Below are 24,538 nucleotides of genomic sequence, written 5' to 3'. Positions count from 1 at the left end.
GAAAAAAAATCAAGGGTTGTGAAGTTTATGTGACTGCTTTCCTACTGTTCGAGTTCTCACAAACACCGGCAACATATCTGTTGGCCTGCATGGTAGGAAAATGACTGACAATGGCAAGAGAGAACCTTGCATGTTTGATGGGGAACTTGCTCAGCTGTTCATTTCAGCTACAGAAGATGACGACTTTGATCGATTTGTGGCTGATGACTGATAAAAAAACATCGTTAAATACTTCAATAAAGCACAACCAAACCCACTTTTGCTCCCGCTGCCTTTTTAAAAACATGCAATAGCATGCATGCTAGATTATGTTTTAGCATGCACACATGCTAAACTAAGGTCTATTTTGACATGGTTGCGCCCAATAAAACAGTGTATATGTGTATGTTTAATACTGAAATAACACCTGCAACTGAGACTGCGCCCATTAATACGATGTGCCCAGTGGGCCACCACTTCTACTCCTGCCAACATCAATCTGTTAGTCTAAGTAAAATGCAATTTGGTGTGTATATTTATATACTGCAGCAATTGAAATGACGTTCCAAGGCCATGCCTTTGCACTCACAATACCAAGGTGATCATATGATAGCTGCAACTGGTCATCCATGAGTTGAATACAACAGGGGAAGACTGTGAGTTGAAACAAACCTGAACTTCCACTCAGACACCGCATTTCACTGACAGACAATGTTAATCCAAAGCTTCTGGCCATGCAAATAACAACTTGAATCCTTTTAGAGGCCATCAATTAGATTTTGTTGCTCAATTTTATAATCACATCTCTGATGATGTCATGTCTGAATTGTTGTTAAATTGATGTCATGTCTGAATACTCGTTTAAACGGTCTGAGTGAAGGACTGTGTGCTCATTTATATATATATTTGAACGCACCCACAGTCAGGACGGTGTTAGGCTGTCAGTGTGGATTTACCGGCACACCCTTGGGAACACTGATTTTGGGTGCCTTTGTGTATCTAATTTTAAAGTATAGAAGACACACTGCAGTATAATTTGCAGGACCAAACGTATGTGACTTGCAGTCCAAAAAAAATTATGTTTGAAGTGCTAAAAAAGAGCGAAGAATAAAACAGATTTACTTCAGAATTGTTTAATTTTTTAGTTGTGCGAATTTTTGTGGGCTTTTCTTTTGGCTAAGATAACATCCAGTGCCAGACTTAAGTTTTCTGCAATGTGTTGGCCCTTCCCCACTATTTAAGTGCTATACTGAGGGCCATTGTCAGAGGTGGGACTTCTGTCAGTACTGACGGAAGGTCCCTCAGTCCGTCACTGAAGGACGCCTGTTTTGCTGATGATAAGTCGGGTGGGGGTCTGACACTGAAATCGTCACGTCAAGCGCTGACGGACTTCTCCATCTGTCACTGACAGACACCCGATTTGTTGATGACTGACAGAGACATCCACTGCCCGTGTATATTCCCGAGGCTTTTACGGGGTTTATTCCTGCTTGTATTTTGAATATGTTTTGCATTTTATTTTATAAAACCATAACTTTGATTGACGTCCAAACAATAACCTCTCAGCCATTGAAGAGGCTGATTGTCATGTAAATACAAACAAAATGCTTCAAGGGAAGTTTAATCTGAGAACCTGTTCAAGTCAAGGAACTCTGTAACGATTGCTTCACTTTGTAGCTTACCCAGTAAGTGAGGTAGTACGCTGCACTTCTTTTCAAATTATGGGGTCAAATTCCAGTTCGGGTCCCAAAATTTGCATATGCAATACGCATTACCACACTCAATAACTGTAACAATTTTACAAAGAAAATGAAAGTAACTCGATATATTACTTGGTTACTGCTCAAATGAACATTTGTAACCAGTTTTAAAGCCTGATTTCATATACATGGTGATTTTTTTTGTTTTCATTTAAATTTGGCAGGCTTGTTAACAACACTGTTCTCTGAGGTCTGCCAAATGTATAAGACATTTTTATTTTCACTTTACAGGTACTTTAATTTGCTGTTGATCAGCAATGGGGAAGAAAAACAGCTTCACATATTGCTCACTGAAGCCAAACTAGTAGTTGAGTCACTCAGCCATATGGTGTGTTCAGAGAATCAAATATTAACAGCCTGCTCATTTGTTTCCATCTGCTTTTCTACGTCTCGCCATTAAACATATAGAGAAAGTATCTTGCAATTGGTGGCGAATAAAACAAATTAATTAAAAATGCATCCAGAAGTGGTATGCGTCTCAATTCCAAATGTATTTTTTTTCAATTAAGATATAATCTGTCGTTTTTATGAAAGTTCATGTTACTATTACTTGAGGTCACCATCCATCCATCCATCGCTCTATTACCTGTGCAGTTTATTCTCATTAGGCTTCCAGGTGTGCTGGAACTTTTAGGGAAAGTTGCAGGGTACACTGTAGACTGGATGCCAGCCAGTCGCAGGAAACATTCACATATTTAAATGAATTTAACCTCAAATTACAAACGTCATGTAAATCCTAACTTGCATTATTTCAGTGTTTTGAACATTGTTCATAGGCACTCGTGGTAGCTGGCTTTGACTGTCAGCCGCAGAGGCTCCCGATGAACTGCATTTTACTTGTGACCTACTTGCTCAAAGTTATCGATCCATTTCTTCCAGACCTGCTTTGTAGCTGAATTGCCACTAAGGTCATTGAAGCAGGTGTCTGGAGTCTGCTGCTTTATGCTCCAATTGTGAGAATGCTGGAAAGCAGCAGGGTAAAGTTGGTGCATTTCACACATAGCCTCAAAAGAACACATTGTTCTTGTGGGTTTTGTGGACAAAGCAACAGTGTTAAATTCCAGCTAACATACAAAATTGTGCAGGAAAACAAAGAGAAGGCTAATCAATAAAAGACACTTATACAACATCATGGTTCTCTTGGGCTTATTTGTGCTTGAAAGCATGTGTCGTAAACAAGCAGTGTTCAAAGATAAGAAAAAATCTGCAGTATCAACTGTGATATTTATTTTCAGATAGGAGTGAAACATTACATGCTGAGGAAAACAAATGTTTCTCAATTTGGTAAAGAACAAAATACTTGCAAGAGCACAAGACCACAATGTTATCCTAAGAACAAACAAGTTGATCCAAAGAATTACGAGTTACTTTTTTTGTAAGTGGGGTTTAAATTTGCTCGGTGGCCATTGCCAAGTATTGCTACCGCCTCCCTCTCCTTATGGGTTGTTAATGCTGTGCACATAATAGGAGTAAAACACATGCACGCGCGCGCACCCACACACACACACACACGCCAGTAATAAGCATCATTTGAAATGAAAGGGATGGTCATTGTGACACAGCTCAGCTCATGTGATATTGATATTGATGTTGTGATGCTGCTAAAACCGCCGTTGATAGCATTGATCGCGTAAACCTTAAATCAATGTGACCCTGGACTCTTGTAAAGCAGTAGCCTGAATCCCTTCTGCCAGAGCAGCTCTGTTTTTAAAGAGCCATCCGACCGAGACACACCAATCCATAGCCTCCCCAGCTTCTCCCATGGGCTGTGAGAGAAGCTGACAGCCTAAAACTTTTTGTTTTTTAAATAGCTTTGCTGCATCTGTGCTGCAGAGATCACAGCGCTATTTTATCACTAAAATGACAACTAAAATAGGAATAAAAACTCATATAATAATTCAGATTTCATTTTGGTTTTAGTCATGTAAATGATTACAATTGCTTGGGCGGAAGAAGCCATTTAATTTTAGTGTGGAGTTAGATAAATGTGCAGCAGACCTTTTTTTCTTTGTAATGGAGGATTTTTCCATCTGTTAACCCTGAAAATGAGACACGTTATGAGTTTTTTCATTGTTTAAAACAGCTGTCTAAATCAATTTTATGTGGGAGGCTTGCATAAAAATACCCAGAGGATTAATCATAACAGGACACTTTCTACCTGCGAAATGCACTGGACTGTACAAATGGTTCCCTGCTCAAAGCATCCGTACCAACATTTCTGGGACCATCCCGGTGCTTGACGTCAAATCGTAATAGCACCAGATTTGTAATACATCGATGTTCACACCCAGTTGGGCCTGATACATAATATATGTGATTATTATTATTCTCTATCCACACATGAAACTGATGGCCCGTCGACCAGTGTTGGAACTTGGCACACGCTGCCCTCTTTAAGGTGCCAAATTCCAGCCTATAATTAGGCTATCTGGGCTGTGGTTAACTGAGAGATGTACCTTTAAATGCAATGGGCCTTCATTGATCCACCCTGCAGGGATTTTTGATCGTATAGTACCAAGCCATTGCAAGAAGCATCCACCGACAATAGGAATGGCTCGTTGAAATTTGGATGTGCCAAAGGGATCCGGTCCAACAGTGCCTGCTTCAACAGCGGAAAGTCCTGCCCACATGCATCTGTCCAATCCTCAGCACATAACCTTATCGCCAATTGTTTGCAACTTCTTCCCTTTCCATGAGGAACCTTGTTGCCAGTCCGCAGGCTTCACAAAAGGTTGGCAGTCGAAGTGCTGACAAAACAGGCCCATTCCAAGGAGACAGAAAAAACATGCCCTACTCCATGAGGAAAAAACATACTCCAGCACGACTTGTTGTCCAGGAAAACACGGTAGTTTGTGCCAGCCCTAGTTGTGACTCCATCTGAGCTGTGATGGCATTTATTGATCCATAATAATAATAATAATAATGCCTTTATTAGTCCCACAATGGGGAAATTCGAGATTCAAACCCAGGCCTCCTGGGGAGACTGGGTCCTGAACGCGGCGCCTTAGACCACTCGGCCATCCTGGCAGCCACGAGATTCATATTGTGCTCAACAAGTTTCTCACGGTCATCAGCAACTGTCCATTGTTGCAACGACTTACACTTAAATATCAGGGACAATTCTGGATTAGGACAGTGACAGGTCACATTTCAGACGTGTTTTACCTCGTAAAACAGTCTTCAGTCTCTTCTATAGCTCTATTCAACCACAGCCAGTTAGAGGTTATACTTTCACCAGTTGAGAGTCCCCCCCTGTCTAAAGTTTGTTGTTCGCCTTACTGTTGTCCTCCAATTTAGAAATGAGCAAACAACCTTGATCATCATTCACTCACACAGCATTTGGTTTAAGAGTAACTTGAACTTGCGTTAAACACAAACCCACACCTGCCACTGCCTGACCTTGGCATTGGAATGAATGACAATTACTCTCTCCCCCTCCCAAAAACATATTCCAAACATAATATCGGCCATGATTTATACACATACTGAAAGAAACCACAAAGTGTAGGTAATGTCATGTCATGTCATTATCCACACCGCTTATCCTGTATAGGGTCGCGGGAAGGTGCTGGATCATATCCCAGCTGATTACGGGTGAAAGGCGCACTACACCCTGAACTGGTCGCCAGCCGGTCACAGGGCAGACATAGACACCGTCACCAAGTGGGAACCGAACCCACGCTGCCCGCACACAATCATTCAATCATTTGGCTGTTATCAAAACTTGTCGTAGGTGCGTATTGTGTGCAATATGGCTGGCAGGGTTCAGGCATGCTAGCGTTGAGATTAATTGCACAACGCTACTTTGTGACCAGGCACAAAACGTGCCTTGTGAATAAAGGTTTGATTTGCTTTGATTTTAAAAAGTAAACAAGTTAGTTATGCTATTTATTTTTAATGCACCGGGTCCAAGTACAGCACCTTGTGGTACACCTTAGTTGACTGGAGTTGAATAGAATCTGGTGTTTCATGTGGGACAGGTAATGTTTAGTGGCAAACTGTTCATGAAATGGTAATTATAACAATTGGGCTCCATTTTCTCATTGATTTACAAATCCATGAATTTTCTATAGTGTGTGTCCTCTAACGTGGAGCGGTGAATTGCAACATTGAAAAGGGAGAACCTCTAACAGTGCAGCCTTCAATTTTGTTTTTACTTGCTCTATTTTACTGAATACTTTTTTGCAATAAAATATTTTCCTGTCTGCGTTCTTGGGCAGAATAAGAAGGGGAGAAAGTCATGGCACTTGGTTTATTGTGATTCATTTTGCTTTCTCTGGAATTTTTTACTATGTGGAAAAACCTTAAATATTTGGAAAGCACACCACGTTTACAAGGCCATCAACTGATTTGGACCAGTGTGACCTACTAAAAGCACCCTTATTCTGTCGACTGGATGTTGTTGCGGTTTTTATTTATTTATTTATTTTTTTTTTTTGCTAAAACTATATAGGGGCCTCACAGCTGACTTTGTGCTCTCAGCCATTCGTTTGCACTTCAAACCTAGTGTCAGTGACCACAGAAAATAACATGATATCCGCTACGTTAGGTTTTAAGCAGGCTGGTGTCCTATAAAGCAGCCAATATATCAAACTTGCTCAGGAGATGAAAGGGTATGTGCTGGTTGGCTGCTCCGGTGTCCTTTTCTAAATGTGAAAGGTGTCATACTGGCCACATACTGACAGAGAAAATATGAGCATTGTACTTCAGCAGAATGTAATTTATTAGACAGAAGCCACAGAGAAAAGGAAAAAAAGAAAGCATGCATCTTAAGGTGCTTAAAAGTAGATTAAAATGAGTTAAAAATGTTTATAAAATGTTAAATCAATAATGCCCCCAACCCTCATGTAGATCAGATTATCAGACGCTATACACTGCTAACTAACCCAATCTGTGGCAAAAATCGCGAGCTATATTTATTAGTACAGTATTATTCTCCACTTCTGCAATGGCACGTTATTTATTTACTTGCTTTATTTCTATCCAAATCATCTGAATGACTGCACTGACTGGGCATCATTGTTGTTTATTGTGTGTTTTGTTTTTTATATGGTGGCATTTATAAGCTTTATCTTTTCATCGTGTTGTACTGCTGTGCAATGAGAAATAAATTCCGATTCTGAAATGCAGCTCTGGCTTTGACATAATAATGCACTGTCCACCGCTTCAAAGTGGTCCTGGAACTTTGGCCAGCCTGGCTGATCGCATCATTGATTGAAAAACCTGGGGTAATTATTATGTTATTTAGCCCCACTGTTTCATGATATTAAGGTGGAAGTGTGGAACTCTTTGGTCACAGACTTCTTTTCAGAAATTTGCAAGTATTAAGAAATACTTGGTTGTTCAATTTTTTACTTGTTTAGTTGAAGTCTGGAGACATTTACGTAAAAATTATAAAAAGTAAATTTGCCATTATTTAAGTGTTTTTTTGTTTTTTTGGTGATAAGAGTCATCAATTTCCATTTGGTAATTGCATATCATGCCTTGATGCAACACACCCCAGTTATTATTTTACTTGCAATCTACCACACATTTGTAATTGCTCTAAAGTACTGCATTTGTCGAAACATGATGAATTACTACTGCACATTCTATGCTGCAAAGTGCATTAGTCACACCTGGACAAGCGCAGAAATGAGTTTTGCATTTGTGCAACTTGTTGTGAAACTTTGGAAATGAAAGCAACATGAAACCAGTAACATTTGTTCAGTGTAGGGCTCCAAATATGAAAATATATGCATGAACCAACCAAGTGTTTAGAATAGATTTTGGACCTGCATAAACAGCAAAATGAAGTGGCTGGATGCCTCAGTGAGTAGCACCCTGATTTCGGACACCGGGGAATCGGTGATCGGTAGCATCCAGAACCTTTACCCTATTTGCTGTTTCCTAGCAACTCTGTTGGGTGGGTTCCATATCTGGCGTAAAGACTGTGTCAAACATATCGTGATGGTAACTCACTGTGGCGACCGAGGATTAAAAAAGGGACTTAGCCGAAAATCAAACAGCCACAACATATGGAGCAAACTGTAAGAAACTTACCATAGTTAAAATGTAAATCTATGAATGGGTGTGTAACGCTGTCATTAGTTAATGTTTTTTGGTCTTGTTTATGGCATTTCAATTCCAAGACTTTTCTTGGGAATAGACGTGACAAGAAATTGTCATAGTAATTCCACAACGCCAAATTAAAACAGGCCATCTTCACTTTCATCCTTCAAACACACATACAGTACATTTGTGCCATTTAATACAAATGAGGCTGTGACTTTGACATTTGTTCAATGTCAAAATGAGCACTGGCTCATGAAGTCTGCCGGTAATAATAATCATTAGTCAAGTTCAAAATCATTTAAAATTCTACTTTGACATCCATGTGATTAAGCATTGAGTGTATGCAGGAACTCTTTGCCTGTGAAATACGGGCCAACTATAGGATGCATTTGCTTTGCAGGTTCACAATGAAAAGGAATACTGTAAGTAGCCATTTGCGCTTGATCTTTTTGCTATGGGAGAGTCTCTAAAAGGAAGAACAATTTGAGCTAAGTGACAGATTGATAGTTCAGCTCTAATACCACGCCTGCCCTGTCTGACTGAGAAAAGCCATGTGTCCTCTTTTCAGGAGTGTTAGTCATCAGGAGCCCTGGTACCATTAAAACATCATCCTCATCCGTTAGTAAGTAGATTATGGGGCTGGAGCAATGGCTTGGCTTGATGTGCAGTTGAGTTTTATTGGCTCTATTAGAGGTTATAAACCACTTAGTCTACACTTTGATTTCGAGTAATGTCAGACCTTAAACAGTTTTTCCACATCACCTATATTAGGCCTCTCCATGCGTGAGTGCTCATTTTGTCTGATGGAGCTGAATTACATTTGTCAATTTTGATTTAGAACTATTTAAAATTTTTGACATTTGGATGTAATTAAATTTTCGTCGTGGATGGCTGCAACATTGACTTTATTCATGTCGGTCTACTGTATGTTTAAAAGTGCACTATGAGATGAACGATCCATATTCTATTTAGAAATGTTAGATGTAGACATGGCCCCCCTGAGCCTTATCGTGTTGGGCTTTGCATGACCCAATGAGTCGAGGAGCTAAGTAGCCGGGAAATTGATTGTGATTGCAGCTGAGAAACCTGCTATGATGAACATAAATGGATAGAGCTCACTGGAGCCCCCCACTGGAGTCCAGCAAACTTCAATAACTCACACATGATGTGGTAAGATACAGCTGGGAACATTAATTTTTTTCTCAAACCAAAACCAACTGGCTTGGTTACTTCAATGCCTCTCAGGAGTCTTCATCTCACCAAACACTCCAGATTTGGGACTCAAGACAGCTGCACACTTGCTCATGATAACTGACACTTCACAGTGATGCAATACTTGATCCTTCAAGCTGGGCCAGTCGAAACAGGGAGGTAGTGGGTGTGTCCACTGAACACTGTAACATCCCTTCTCTCCATAATTTGTTGGCGTTTATACTTGAACATGCACATGGTTGAAACATCTCTGTACTGTTTTAAAATGGGAAACAGCTGCATCACGTCTCACTTAAAGTGTTAAGTAAGTTTGGAAAATGCCAAATTCAACCTTTTTATGTCACAGTTAAAGGAATTACACCTAATGCAAATAACAACGCCTGAAAAATATTTTCATTTGTTATGTTAGACAAAATTATAATTTTCCCAAAGTGAGATTTTGCCAAGACAGCTATGGCAGAGCTGAACATAGAAAGTGTATTAAGCCAGTTCAAAATTGACTCACAAAGCAAAACAGATGCTTCCTAGGATGCAAAAAATGCATCGCCACACAGCGCCAAGGCATTTCAACAGCAATGGCAGTTGCGCAGCTCCACGGACAATCAGCAATGCAGTACAATGACGACTGGTGATTCGTCCATCTGCGGATGACGAAGACTATCGGAGATAGCCGAACAAAATGATTTTCTTTGTGTGTGTCTATGTGTCGAACTATGAATCTAGGACAAAAAAAAAAACTAGTGTGAGTATTCTTAAAATAGATGTATTACTCTAAACATGGTTGGTCAAGTTTACTTCACACTTGGTCTTTAAGTGTTCATGCGTAAAGTAGGTAAATATATTGTTGGTATTTATAACAGAATCCTCATACATCATATAAAATAAAAATCAAGCAGCTCAATTGTTGGAAGGAAATTCATTACAATATCTAACGCTGACTGAAACAAATACTGAATGCAAACAACAAAACACAACTGGAATTGCATTCCCATAACATATCATCAGTTTATTGGATCACTTAAACGTGCAGTATTGGCCATGAACAATAATAAGCCCCTAAAGGCCAAACCTTGGTAAATGTTTCACCCTTGCACGGTTAGTTACTTTATGGGTGTATGTGTATCAACAGATCGATGCGCCATGCAACCAACAAATGAAATACGGTTATAAAAATATTCACTTTGGAATTTAGTTGTACTGATTATTTTCAGCCGAGTCTTTGATTTTCTCCCCGGTCTACTGTATGTGACGCGTCACAGGCTACAGCTTGTATGTTTGCCACCTCTGCCATGACAAATCAAACAACCAGATGGAATTTCCAATCTTGCTCATGTGCTCTCCGGTTGTTTTGGTTTTATATAATCACATCACAGGCAATCCAAGCTCATCAATTTCAAATTCCCCTATGTTTTAAAACTAAGTGTTATTTTACTTAAATTTTCTATGCTCTTATCTACACATTGCTGCATTTCCTTGTGGGGAACATTTTTGACTTTCAAAGCACTTTTTAATAATCATAATCCAAATTACTGGCCCACTTTTGACGACTGAGCATGCAGATTTACTGCATTATAGTGTCATTTGTTATGTCCTTGACTATGCAGATGAAACTAACAATTTATGCAAATAGGCCAGTAGCTTTTCTCACTATAAATGATTAGCCCACAAAAATCTCAATAGTTCAAAAGAATATAACAATATATGGATTCTTTCAATTATTTTGTTTGTCTCTCTCCAACCATAACGGGAAAAAAATGATATTTCACGTATGACATTCTATTCATTTATTTTTACAATTCCAAAGACTTTTGTGCCCTTCAAAGACTTCAAAAGTAATACTTTAACTACATGACAATGCAGTACAGAAATCCACATTTTCTCAGATTTACTTGCTGTTGATATATTCACAAGATGATTCATAAAACACTCTAAGACAGATTTTGCTCTAAGCGATGTCTGTCATCAAGTGGTGGAATCTGTTATTACAACTATCATATTTACTTAAAAAAATTATTCAAGGGTAACTCTGAGTACGATCTGCGGGAAACTAATTGCCCAACCCTGCCAAAGGGTCACAGTTTTAGTCATGCAGCAGAAAAATCTGATTCAGTTAGATTACTTGATTATTCGATGGAAGAGTCTTTAGGATAATCGATTCTAAGTTTAGAAAGTCTCATGCTTGTTCCCACCCAACTGGTCAATCGTTTGACTTTAAACCCTATAAAACATGCATTTTTTTCCTGCTAAAAATGAAACTCTAGCAAGTTAAAAAATATAAAAACAAAACAAGTTGTGATGAAAACCTGAAAAAAGGTTTGATGTCCAGATGCTTTCTATCCATCCATCTCATTATCCAATCCGCTTCTCCTCACGATGGTCGCATTCGTGCTGGAGCCCATCCCAGCTGTCTCCGGGTAGTAGGCAAGGTGCACCCAGGACTAGTCACCAAATTATGTGTTCCATTTGCAACAAAAATAAAGAAATATGCCTCTCTGTTTTATCACGTTTGGAGGTTAGTTTGACTCCTGAATCTCCTCCCTACCAACATGTCTTCAGCATTGGCTAGACACTATTAATCTTCCCATCTATTGCCCCTTGCCAAATTTCTCCATTTGTGTGGAACAGCAGCAGATCTGTCTGTTCTAAGAATGGCCTTATGTCACTAAAATCAGAGAGAAAATGAGACTAAATGAATGTGACCGTGTGACCTGACCCAATCATCCAGTATCACCGCTTGCTGAAATACATGTGTGAGCGAATCATCATCACGGATGACTTCTGTCTCTTGTATCTGCTTGCTGTAAGTTGAGCCATATTGCATGTGACTTTTTTTTTTTCACATTTTTTGTGTTCTTGACATGTGCTGCTCATCATGTTGTAGTAATGTGCCAAGTTTTATTGATTTCACAGAAATGTAACAATATAAGAGACTATCCCACAATTAATTTAAATATTTGTTGGAAACAAACATGTATGCTGTCAAAGAAATTAATTTGTCATATTATCAAGTTTCAAACTATGCTTACAGGTCAATTGAAGTTCAAATGAACATGTACCTTTGTGATGCAGTGTGAACAGAAGGCCACAAAACAGATGCACATCTCAAACTGTTTAGAACAGGAAACCGGTCAGCTCAAACTTTGTAGAAGTGTGAACCAAAAGATGTCTTGTAAGCTGAAACTGTTAGACGGGTGTGATAATGTCTGAGTCGTCAAGTTTTCCATTCTGTATGAGTTGCATATTCAAATTGCTTTGCTGTGATGCAATAAAAACCACACGGGATCAGGAAGCTTTAGCTTTTTCTCTGAGCCTTCTCACTGAAGAGGTACGGAGGACTGCTCCTCACGAGTGACAAAGAAAATTTTGGCTGGTTGATTCATTTGTTCAGGCTTGTTTTGATGGCAACATCCCTGACATATGCATTCAGTATACTCAAAAATGGAATGGTTTGAGTCGGTTGAGCAAGGGCAAATTTGAGGTGAATTCTCCATTGATTTTGTAATTTTCCCATGGCAAATTAGGATTTTTTTTAAAGTGCTTAATCAAATGCCCCCATAATTTTTTTTCTACATGGAGGCAACTGATTCGCTGTGGCGACCCCTGAAGGGAAAAGTCGAAAGGAAAAGAAGAATTTTTTTTCTACATGGGAAAGAGAAAAGCACATAGTTTTGTAGGTAGGCTGTGTGATTGGTGTGGGTGCTTGTAGGAGAAGTATAAAATAGGAGCCTGGTATACTTGGGCATACGTGTACATGTACAGGTCATGTATAAAGGACTGATAAGAAAATAAACAGAGATAAATAGTTTCATGTACTTATTTACATAAGATATCTGCTGTCCGTGTAATCAGAGATGGAGATCTCGAGTCGTTTGGCTTGACTCGAGTGAGACTCAAGTTGACGATTTTAGGACTTGCGACATGCTGGCCAAAAACTTAGGGAATACTTGATATGACTTGACACGTCATCTTGTTTATAGTTGGAAATCTGCAACCTGACCGGGGTGTAACTCGCTTCTTGTCAACTAGTATAGAGTCCGGTTCAAGTGAACCAGATCAGGATTAAGCAGTAGAAAAATAGTTGGACAGTTACACATTTGTACATCATACTGGTGGAATGACAGTGGCAAGTTGGGTTATAACAAAGGCAAAGCAGCAGCAATTATTATGCATTGGCTTACATTATGGGCAATAGCCTAAAATGTCGGTTAAAACAAGAAATGGGGATAGCCATCTCATAACTCAAAATCACAAAAATGGAATCTGGGCTCACAATGAGAAAAGACATTTCTCAGAGCCAGTTCAGGGTTTCGTGGTTTTGGGTGATCTGTCACTGTTTAATTCCGTTCCTCCCAAGATATCCTGATGTCAAAGACATAAAATATTCTGTGTGAAGGAATCATAGCTTTAACAATGTAAGAGATTGACCTCGGAAATTCAAGTCAAGGTACGGCTTGGATTAAGTGAACAAACCATGGAGGATAAGCAGTTGAATATATCCGCTTGACACCTGGCTGACACAGTCTCATAAATTAGCAGACTTCATCTTCTTAGCATTAATATATTTCCTCTTAAGGTGAAATTCTATATGAAGAGTAGAATGGGTATTATGATATTAAAGTGCAGCAAATGCGATTAGCCACTTACATTCACAATTGCATTTCAAATTGTACTTTGGGTGTCATTGCTTTGACCTTGATGTATATTTCAATTGTCAACATTATCCGACTTTTCCTGTCACGACTAGACTTGATCCTCCATCTTCCGTTTCTTCTTTTGTCTCCACTGCCATTTTTCTCCATCTCCCTCAGGGTGGGATGATTGCCCTTCTGCTGTCCATCCTGTGTCTGGTCCTCATCCTCTACACCCGCCGACGCTGGTGTAAACGCCGCCGGATCCCTCAGCCTCAGAAGAGTGCCAGCGCTGAGGCAGCTAACGAGATCCATTATATCCCCTCAGTGCTGATGGGCGGCCAGGCTCGCGAGAGCTTGAGGAACTCCCGGGGTCAGGGGCCAAACTCCAGCGGTACCCTCAGTATCCGAGAGACTCCGATTCTGGATGGGTACAAGTAGGGTTTGGACGCATGATGGGAGGTTGAAATTGTATTATTGTAATGAGCACACATAAAAGACAACATAATGTTCACTGTATCATAAATAAATGCACCTTTGAATACGTTATTCTGATTTATTAAATACTCAAAAGATTCCATACTCATTGAATGCTATGATATCTCTAGGTACGAGTATGACATCACCGACCTCCGTCACCATCTGCAGCGAGAGTGCATGAATGGAGGTGAGGAATTTGCAAGTCAAGTCAGCCGTACTCTGGATTCCCTGCAGGGCTGCAATGACAAGAATAATATGGACCTGACTCCTGGTAAGTTGACTAAAATGGTTAACAATATAACAATATGATCACAAAACTATTAAAATTCATAAAACCATGTACTGTAGATACCAGAAGAACAACTGAACAGAGACAGTCTCATGTTGAGTCGAAAGCTAAAAAATAAAATTGCGTCTTCAGACGGGTTTTAAAAGTGGGAAATTGAAACAAAACTATTGTGTCCATTATTTTCCTCACCTCGTGATAAATCAATATAGTAATTGATAATCCCACTCCCGTCTGCTCCCGTGAACATTTTATCCTTTTGCGTCCATATCCCATGTTTAAAGGAAAGTTGACTCCCATCCTGTGGGAATCCCGCGGGATAACGGAAGACAAGTCAGCCTGTGTACGACAATGGGCCTAATTAGCATACAGCGACATGAGGGTTTCTTCACACTTTTAATGAATCTGTTTTATATCGAGAATGAATGATTTCATTCTTCTTTGATGTATATTATTATTATTTTTTTCAGTGTCTATATTTGTTTCCTCCACAGTGAATGATAACAAGCTGGCCCTAATGAACAAATACAAAGACAATATCATTGCCACCAGTCCAATCGACAGTAACCACCAGCAGAACACCTTGCTTCCACACAACACCTCCACCAGCCAGCGCAAACGTCTCTCCAGCAACAATCGCAGTGAGTCATGCACTCCCACTGATTTAGCCTTTTGACAGAGAGAAGAAAATACTTTCATTTTTAACACCACCATTCTCCTACAATGTGTTTTCACTGCTGCATGGTAATATGAAGCTATGGAAGTTGATGTGCTTTTGGTAAAAATAAGAATATAAAGTTTCTTCAAAAATAGGTTCAGTATCCAGTCCAATGCAAATAAATACATTGTACCAGCTTTGTTGTTACAAGGAGGCATATTATGCAGTGTTTACACAATTACAGTTCCCTGGCATCCAGTAAAATGTTTGTGACATGCTTTCATCAATATAACCCAAGAAAATAAATAATCTAGGAAAAGAAAAAACATCTCTTTAGACTAGTCAAGGCAAACTATCTTAATGCTGTATCGTTTCAGATCACTTCTGAGTTCGTTTTTTTTTTAAATGAGCAGATCACAAAAGCACAGATCAAACTATTTTATTTGTTTGTTTGCCTGCATGCTGGTTAGTTAAATAATGAAAGAATTTAAAAATACACAACCTATTTCCATGATACGTTGGGATGGGTTGACAATAAGACCATTTTTCTGAATGTTTTTAAAAGCGCAGCCTTTGTTTCTTTTGCAAATTATAAACAGTAGAGTGCAATTGGTAGTGGTAAGGCTGACGAGGGGTTAGCACATTCACCTGGAAATGGAAAATATTTTGTTTTTTTGTGGCAGCATAATGGTTAAAATCTGGATACAGGACACTGGATACCTAAATGACAATAAATCTATAAATAATCCAATAACCCTCACAAAGAATAAAATCCAAATGGAACTACCGTAAAAAAAGAAAACATTTTCATTGGAGTCATTCATCTTCAGGCAATAATTCTTTTACAGGAAAGGAGCTTCTTCATCTCAAGCTTTTTACAGTGTATCCCACTCTCCCACTCCTCTTTAAGCCTCCGTATCCAGTTGCCTCTGGAAGATTCATTTGGCTTGCTTAGGTTTGCTCAGTTTCAAACCTCATGGTGTGAAACTATGTTTCAAGCTCACTTATTTATTTTTGTTCACAAGATAATAGCTCTCCTAGGCTCTTGGAGTGAACCAACTCTTCTTGGCTCCCCACAGTTCTTTCACAAACCCTGTCTCACTAAAAATGTTAGACCGATGTAATATTTCTGAAGGAAACTATCTGTCTCAGTGACCATTAAAAGTTCTATACTGTGTTCTATAGTTCGGCTTTCCCAGTCTTTGGAAGTAGCAAAATACTTTGACCTAGTTTTAAGCTTTTTAAACATTGCTAAAATATAATCAAAATATCCCACCGTTTTATTCATAACAAATGTCAAAATGACGCTGTGAAATGGCTTAAACGTGATATTTATGCATCTTTTTTTGTTGCTTGCAACAGCAGGCCAAAAATGAGCTGATTTGAGTTTGGTGCCAATCAGAGATGGTCATTTTGTCCCACGGACGGGGGACGAGAGGTTTTTTAAAGAAGGGATGCACTAAGCAAGGAAGGAAGTGGGTTTTCGTCCGTCACTTTTATGGTCGCAAACCGGGTCAAGTACTGCTTGCAGAGAATTCAAATATTTGCACTTGGCGCAAAATGAAATATTCTTGTGCTGTTAGGTGTACAGGCCCTTTAACTACCTGTTCAACTGAGAGCTCGTGAGCGAGAGAGACTCAGTGAACAAAATCATGGAAGTGATACGTGTAGCTGTGTGAAGAAGCAATTGAGAGCCAAAATTCAAGCAGAGGGCTGAAGTGCAATAAATGCAACCATCTGCACAGTGCAACTCCAGTCCGAGCTCATCTATGAATTGGCCTCGTTTGACAAGACTCTGAGAAAGGTTTTGCCACGCTCTGTAACTATAGGGCTAAAAAGCGGCGTGTAAATAAAATAGATAATACCACATTTAATAACGTGGAGACCCACGGCTATTCGTCCGAAGTGGCTAATCAAATCAGTTTTTATAGCTAGGTTTAGCTCTTATTCATTTTAATCAGGGGCGTTTTTTAGTCAGAATCCTCTGCCATTTAGCCTCTTGTAATGCATGAACACACACCAAGACAGACGGGGATAGAAGTTGGTTACTTTATGACTAAGGACGGAAGGGTGCCCATGTTGCGGATGGTGGATGGACCAGTAAAATACGGTAACGTGCCCATCTCTGGCGCTAATAATATTCAAGTATACGACGACTTTGTGGTTGCTGCACGCTCACTGAACTCAGGAAAAATGATTAACGGCAATAACACACAGCATCTGTGATGTGTCATCCATTGTGATTTAAAAGTCATGCAAAAATGTGGAAAATTTGGTATTAAGATTTAACAAAAAGCTTGTTTCAATTTTTTTCAGATAACAAAAAAAGAGTACTTTTGATATCCCCAAATGAATCATCAATTAAATAATTATCACAAATCTTGAGAAATAAATCAAAATTTCTAAAACTAGAACCAATTCAAAGAAACTGATACTGGTAATTAAGCACCTTTCCTTAGCAGATCACTTTGGAGCAATCCCAGATCCTGGGAAAACTCCTTTGATGGATGCCAACAAATCGGAGGACCGTATTATACATAAGTACAGAGAAAAATTGCCTTTTGAAGGGTGATTTTTTTTTTTTCTGGGAGGGTGCCATATTATGCTAGGGTGCTTGTTATTCACAGGAAATTATCTTGTCTGCCAGTCATCCTGAATGTGGTTGTATTTGAGCTGGCGCCTACCCTTTCTGACTTTTGGATGCAAGTTGGCTTACTGGACTAGTTGCCAGTCAATTGCAAGTTACACAAAGACAAACCACCATTCACACTCATTCAATGCTATTTAGAATCTTGAATTGACTGACATGTTTTTGAACTGTTGAGGGAAGTGCAGTATTTGCAGAAAACCCATCCACCGAGAATAGTTTGCAGGTGTGTAAAGACAAAAGCTGACATAAGAGTGAAATTCTCTGCCAGCACACCTGCCCCGTAAGCGCTAAAATCATCACGACGCAATATGTAGATCACATGCACCGGTGAATTTATTACATGGTGTGACTAATTTGTTTAAACTGTCGACCTGCGTTATAGTGAGATGACAGTTAATTAACACATTTAGGATTAATCATGTGACATTACTTATTTATTTTCTGATCACTTTTTTCTATAACAGCAGAGTTACCACACGCAGCACTGTTAAATCACAGATTTCTGCTTTCAAACCCAATGACCTTGCTGGGTTGTCTGGGGGTGTGTTCGCTCAAAGTGCTGGCTTCTTCCCACAGGCTAATTTCATACAAGTTTGAGTAATTGGAGACTATAGTTGTAAAGTGCCGCGAGCTCTGCCTTATGATTGACGGGTAAGCTGTCAAAGATATATACTATATTCTGTACTCTTGCTCAATATCAGCTGGGATACGTTCCAGTGACCCTGCAGAGGACAAGCTGTTTAAATGATGGATGGATAAGATTTATCCCAATTGCTACACTTCAGCAATGAAAAAGATTGGACTCTTTAATGTGAAATGACATTACAATGTAATAAAATTGTAAATTGAATCATCATAATTGCTCATTGCTCACCCCGAAATGGTATTCCATGTGTTTTGCCTTTCATCCATGTACAAACTTCATCGTTGTACATTTTGTGGCAGAATTAAAATGATCATTTCATAATGCTGTGTGATCCATTACCTCCTTATTTAAGGCACTTTTATGTATTTTGATGATTTTTTGGCATCATTCCTCTAATAATCGGCTCGATTCCATGTGGCACATTAAGTGAGACTCTATATAGCGCCCGCATCCATATAAATAAAGTTGTATTGCATTGTGTTGTATCTGTTATTTACATGCGTTTACAAATGAAATTGAATGTCATTATGAGTTAACTAGGGCTGGGCAATTTAACGCGTTCATTTCACATGAACTCACTAGTTTATTAATGTCGACAATCATTTTATCGCGCATTAGCCGTGAGCAATATTTCTTTTGTTGTGAAAATCACGCTTACAGTCACAGCGCTCACTTGAACAGGAGCAAAAGAATCTGTAATCCCTTGTCACGGGAGCGCGAACATTGAGCGAAGGCAAAACGGGTGGAAAGCTATGCACATTTTGGCATTTGCATTTGTTATAGCAACAAAGTTTTACAATAAAATTGTTTAATGACGTGGTCATGAATTACAAGTCATCAAATTTAAATGGCAAGGTACAGATGGTGGGCTCCTGTTAGAGAACACGTACTGGTTGTTATTTTTTCTTTTTTGTAACGGTCTATGGCTGCACCGAGAAAAGCAAAAGAAAATCAAATTAAACCTACTCGCGTACTGCATTGAACTTGTGATGCGTTCAATGACCAATCACACAGTTGGACATCTGAATAACTCATGCATATTTAATGCATCACCTTCACATCGCTAAACAATGCAGGCCTTGGAAAACGGTGCACCATTAGTAATAGTGATTGTTTCATCCAAAGAATATACACATTTGTGTTTGATTTGCATTTTTATGAACAAAGTTTGACCAAAAAAAATGCTTGCACTTGTCAGCACTGTATATCATTCAGCATATTTTTTCACTTCAATTTAAAACATTAGTTATGCACATTTGCATTTGATGTATGAGAAAACATTTTGCAAATAAATAGATAAAAAGTTGTGAATGTGACGTGTAGTGAATTTCAGCAGGCATCCTCTAATCCAGGCAAACGGACAGGAAACATGTTCTGGCAGACAGTAATTAACTTCATAGGTTGAACCAAACCGTTGAAACCTTACCATCAAGTGACTTACTTTGTGTATTGCTGAGATCATTTTTTTAGGAACTGTAGCAAATGTGAGCAGGATCTCTTTTTCCAAGGTTAAGTTACTAGGGGATACAAATTCTGTAAGGTACCATAAGTGTCAAAAGTGTTAGCCCCAAAAATGTTATGGCACTTTCATTTATATGCTAGCACATTTTAAATAAAAGTGTGCTATGTAGAATTAGCATATAAAGATGCGATTAATCGTGATTAATCACAAAGACCTCATCCGATTGATCGCAATTAAAAACTTTAATCGTTGCCCAGCCCTATTGTTAACATTTTCTTTAATTTATAATATAGCATGTCACCTTATTCAAAAGAGAATGAAATTGAAATAATTTCATGATTATGAATTAAAGATTTATAAATATAGACCCAATGGGATACATGTTGTCTATGAGGCATCTATAATATAAAATGTTTTTTGTGATTTGCATATGAGTAGCCTATACTAGACCAATGTAGACACCGACTGAGTGCGGTTTGTCCCTACACATGATCTATAAGAGTTAAGAATCATTCATGCCGCAGAGCTACAAATAAAAAAACTGGTTATTTCCTCATTACCATATCGGTACCATTTTAAGGCTGTTTGCTCAGAAGCAAGTTATAAATTTAGCAGTATACTGTGCTAAATCACTGAGGGGAGAGGGCATACTGGCAGAGGTAGGAGTCAAATCCAAATGTGTGAGCTGCAAGTAAATCTGAACCATTAAGTTTCAAGAAAGTGACTGTCAGTGACAAAAATCAAACAAGTCGAGTTTCCACTATATTCAAAGCAAGTCGTGTCATTAATTGAGGTTAACCAAATATAAGTCAGGTGATACCATTTTGTAAGGTCTGAAGATACATGGGGATGATAAAATGTTTTTTGAGTCCTTTAATGTGGCTGGTCAGATAACTACTCTTAGATGTCTGGCTTGGTCTGGGTTTTCTCTGATAAAATGAGCTGATTATTATTACTGATTTATTGCAATATGGATGGGTTTATTGTAACATGTGCTTTTAATTAAATTAATTTTCAATACTAATAATAATGTTTCTTGCTCTTATATGTGAATGTAATATTGCTTATTTGACTAATCAGTTGTTGTGAAATACAATACGTACACCGATTGATTTTAACAAAAATATTTGTGTCCAAATTTGTAACTGACTGTATGTAATAGGAACATATGCAATTATCACTTTGCCACATTGGATCTACTCTCAACTTATTGTTTCAAATAGATCTCCTCTAGTTTAATCAAACCGTCTTGGTTGGGGATTTTTAAAGCTCTTGTCATGAGGCAACATGCGCTTGACTTTATTTCCCTTCACATTTTTCCGGCTGAGACAGCAAATCATTGCGACTTTGAAAGAGCCCCCAACCACCACATATCCACACACTCACACACAAGCACACACAATGTGAAATGCAATCCGTTAACTCTTGTAAGACAAGCCTCAGTACACAGCCTCTAAATATAGTGAAAGCCTCTGGTAAAAGCCTTTCAGTTCAATTGTATTATGCAAATACGGAAAGAACAGTTTGATCGTCATAAAATAGTCTATCAAGTTTATCCTTAAGATCATATTATCCTGGTTAAGCATTCAAACATTTGCTTAGTCCATCATCCTACTTGGAGAGAAAAGGAAAACATTCTCACATCAATATAATCACAATCATCCAAATAGGATTATAATTGAAAACATAGCTCAGAATTATTCAGTGACTTTGCTTGTACTTCTCCTTGGCATTGCAACAGAATTTTCACAAGGTCATTGTAGTGACATATGCAAAAAAAAAAAATATATATATATATATATATATTTTCTTACAATATGTTTATTATAATCATACTGTTGCAGTTTAATTTTAATGGATGTATGCTTGTGTTTGAAGAAGCTTTTGTAACAATTGGCTATCTACAAGGCTATTTTCAGCTTGATTTCATTTTTTGTTGTGAATCCAACAGCGGGTTCAAATTTCTTGAACCCAGACGGAGACTCTGGCACTGAGGCTGACAGCGAGCCTCAGCTGGCTTTTTACACCGACCCAAACCGCAGCCGGCGCCGGAGTCGAGGTATGAGAAATGGTAACGCCAACAGCGCATGGGGCTCAGGGGGTAAGGAGGACTTCCATTTCAATTTCTCTCGCCGTTTGATGGTGTCACCTCCACAACGCATGACAAGTAATAGTAATGGTGATCGTAGCAGGTTGTTGGTGCCAGTGGTGTGTCTGCTTATGATTCTGACTTATTATAGATATAATAAGTGAAATAAATCATCCTTATAATTGCTGTTAACTTTTATAAGGCAGAATGTTTTCGCAGTGGCTGTGAGCATGTACCATTGATATCATTGCATCTGCTTACATAATTGTTTTGAGAAATGAGGTAAGACATGATCAGTGATTTCAATGTTTGCCTTTAAAATACTCGAGTCGACACATCTCATTTTGAAATTATATTACACGTGAATATTATTTCAATGGAGGATAGGTTAAAGTGTTGTCAAAGCATGGTCTTGCGGCACACTTTTATCTGTCTGCATGCTATGTTCTTGCAACTTTGATCATGCACTTTAATGATACATATAAACGAGCTGCAATCATATGTACAGTATAACCGGGGCAAAGAAGATGACAAATAAAGGATGATACCCTTAAAATAAAAACTGCTGTAAAAACATGTTACAAGGCTTTTGCAACTCCCCCAAGCCAATTATCCGGCGTAATATGCGCAGATGTCAAAAACATAACGACACTTCGAGCTGTGCAGCCAATACCTTTAATTAAGCTGAGTTTAAGAATAGGAGACTACAGCTCAGGGCATGGATTTTCTTAGATCATGATGAAAGAATATTTTCTTTCTACAAGGAAGGATGACATTGATTGAAAACATTAAGGGCTCTATTTTTGTGCACAGCGCAAGCCGAGCTCAAAGCGTGGTCTAATTGCGCACATGGGTGAACGTCCTTCTTTTGGTATTTTCGCAGATCATCGTAGTTTGCGCCGGACAATCAAAGCAGCTCCTTTCGTTTCCTTTAAAATCAACTTTGACTTTACAGAAACAGAAATAGTTCATGCAGTAGCTCGACATGCTTTGCAAAGTATATTTATAATGAACTGTAACATAATGTAAAGTTGACCATTGTGATCAGAGATCACTGTCGTTATGTGGCTACTTGGAGGCCGCTTTCCAACCCGATCGTTTGTGGCTGCACCGCATGCGCACGTGCTGTGTTTTAATTCATGGTCATTGAGTCATATATGAGGTCATTTAGGTACCACATTCTGTGGTAAACGTTACACAGGGTGGCTAAAAAGAGGAAACCAAAAATGGACAGAGTTAAAAAAATAACGACAACAAACAAAATCTTTTAGCTAAAAGCCATAATTCTTTTTTTAGCTCCACATCCTTGCTTGGATACTCTAAAAAGGTATTTCCGTGCCACCGAAGCGTGCCTCATCTCAACCACCCAAAGGCTTGATGTATTCATCCAAATAGCTGTATTTATTGGTGGCAAGCCAATTTTTTGGGGTTACTTTTCTAATGACTGCGCGACATCTTGTGAGGAGAAGCGGCTTAGAAAATGGATGGATGGATGACTTTATGTTTATGTGGGAGGAATGAAATGAAATCAACACTTCATAAGTCAATGTCTATCTGTCCCCATTCCTCTGTGTGTTTGTTCCCAGCAGCAGGTTCCCCGAGGAGTCCCATCAATAAGACCACACTGACTCTAATCAGTGTCATCAGCTGCGTGATGAGCCTGGTATACTGCTCTCACATATCCTGCAGCCTCTCAGTACGTGTAATCCTCCATGTGCCGGAGCACCTCATTGCTGACGGTAAGGCTTTCAAAACAGCCCAAGATTGGAGATGCATTTGCCTCTGTAGTGCTTTAAATCCATGGCGGGGGAGAGAGTGGGTGTGGATGGTGGGGTCTGAGCTGGTATATTTGTGCAGCTCCCCAGAGAGTTCAATCCACTGGGTTTCTAACCGAGTGCAGGTGTTTGGTGGGTGAGCTGCTGATTTGCTTTGCACTCTGGGAGACAAAGGTAAATGCCAGGTCAGCCACCCCCTCCTTGTGTTTCTCATGTGAGACAACACAACAGATGTGCTCTCAAAGCATCACAACATTTTGAGGTCAGGGCACAGAGAAAACCCATAGGAAGTTCTTCATTGTACTACTTGCGGTGTCCCTACCTTGGGGTAGAGACAATGTCAAAGCTTCACCTGCACAGTTACAGTATATACGTTTTCGTATGCAGTGCTGAACAAATGTACCATACCAAAAGACGCGCTGTATCAGAGGGCGCAGCACTGGTTGAGGGTGCCATTTCTATATTTAACACTTTCACTGGGCGCGCCGCACTATGAGGAGCATGCTAGCTCACGCATGCTAGCTCTCATGTAGCGCAAGGCATCTTTGCTAATAGCAGCACCTCAGATGGTATAAGAGCTCTCATGACAACACAGCTAATTAATGATGTCAGGAGAGGGATGTCACTCGTCACCACACTCCTTCGAGTCACGGTTTTAAATCAAAACCAAAAATATCTCTGAACAGCATACAAGCAAACAATGAAACAAAGAAATACAATGAACACAAACATGCAACTCTCTTGCCATTCATATCCCAAAAAGAAATAAAAATAACACAAAAAGATTACAGCAATGGATTCTGGGAGCCAATCAGCCTCCGCCAATCAGATGGCTGTTTAAGGGAGATGTGCGTGGTGT

At 39.1% G+C, this 24,538-nt stretch overlaps 1 protein-coding gene across 4 annotated transcripts in view; it reads left to right on the top strand.

Annotated features, from left to right (window-relative positions):
• The window catches only part of astn1 (astrotactin 1), a 324,631-nt gene that overhangs the window by 56,686 nt on the left and 243,407 nt on the right, over window positions 1-24,538 (top strand). Inside the window, exons 3-7 of one of the 4 annotated variants that reach the window (XM_088310602.1) lie at window positions 13,814-14,064; window positions 14,242-14,384; window positions 14,894-15,040; window positions 21,767-21,874; window positions 23,494-23,643. In XM_088310602.1, coding sequence (XP_088166728.1) covers window positions 13,814-14,064; window positions 14,242-14,384; window positions 14,894-15,040; window positions 21,767-21,874; window positions 23,494-23,643 — 799 coding nt within the window. Of the gene's footprint in view, window positions 1-13,813; window positions 14,071-14,241; window positions 14,385-14,893; window positions 15,041-21,766; window positions 21,917-23,493; window positions 23,644-24,538 lie in introns of all 4 variants that reach the window. The other 3 variants (XM_088310600.1, XM_088310601.1, XM_088310599.1) reach the window with 3 other exon arrangements.

Source organism: Idiotropiscis lumnitzeri, chromosome 12, assembly GCF_059441095.1.
Source record: "Idiotropiscis lumnitzeri isolate Australia: NSW breed Sydney's pygmy pipehorse chromosome 12, RoL_Ilum_1.0, whole genome shotgun sequence".
NCBI classification, from domain to species: domain Eukaryota; kingdom Metazoa; phylum Chordata; class Actinopteri; order Syngnathiformes; family Syngnathidae; genus Idiotropiscis; species Idiotropiscis lumnitzeri.
This window is presented reverse-complemented; position numbering and strand designations above follow the sequence as displayed.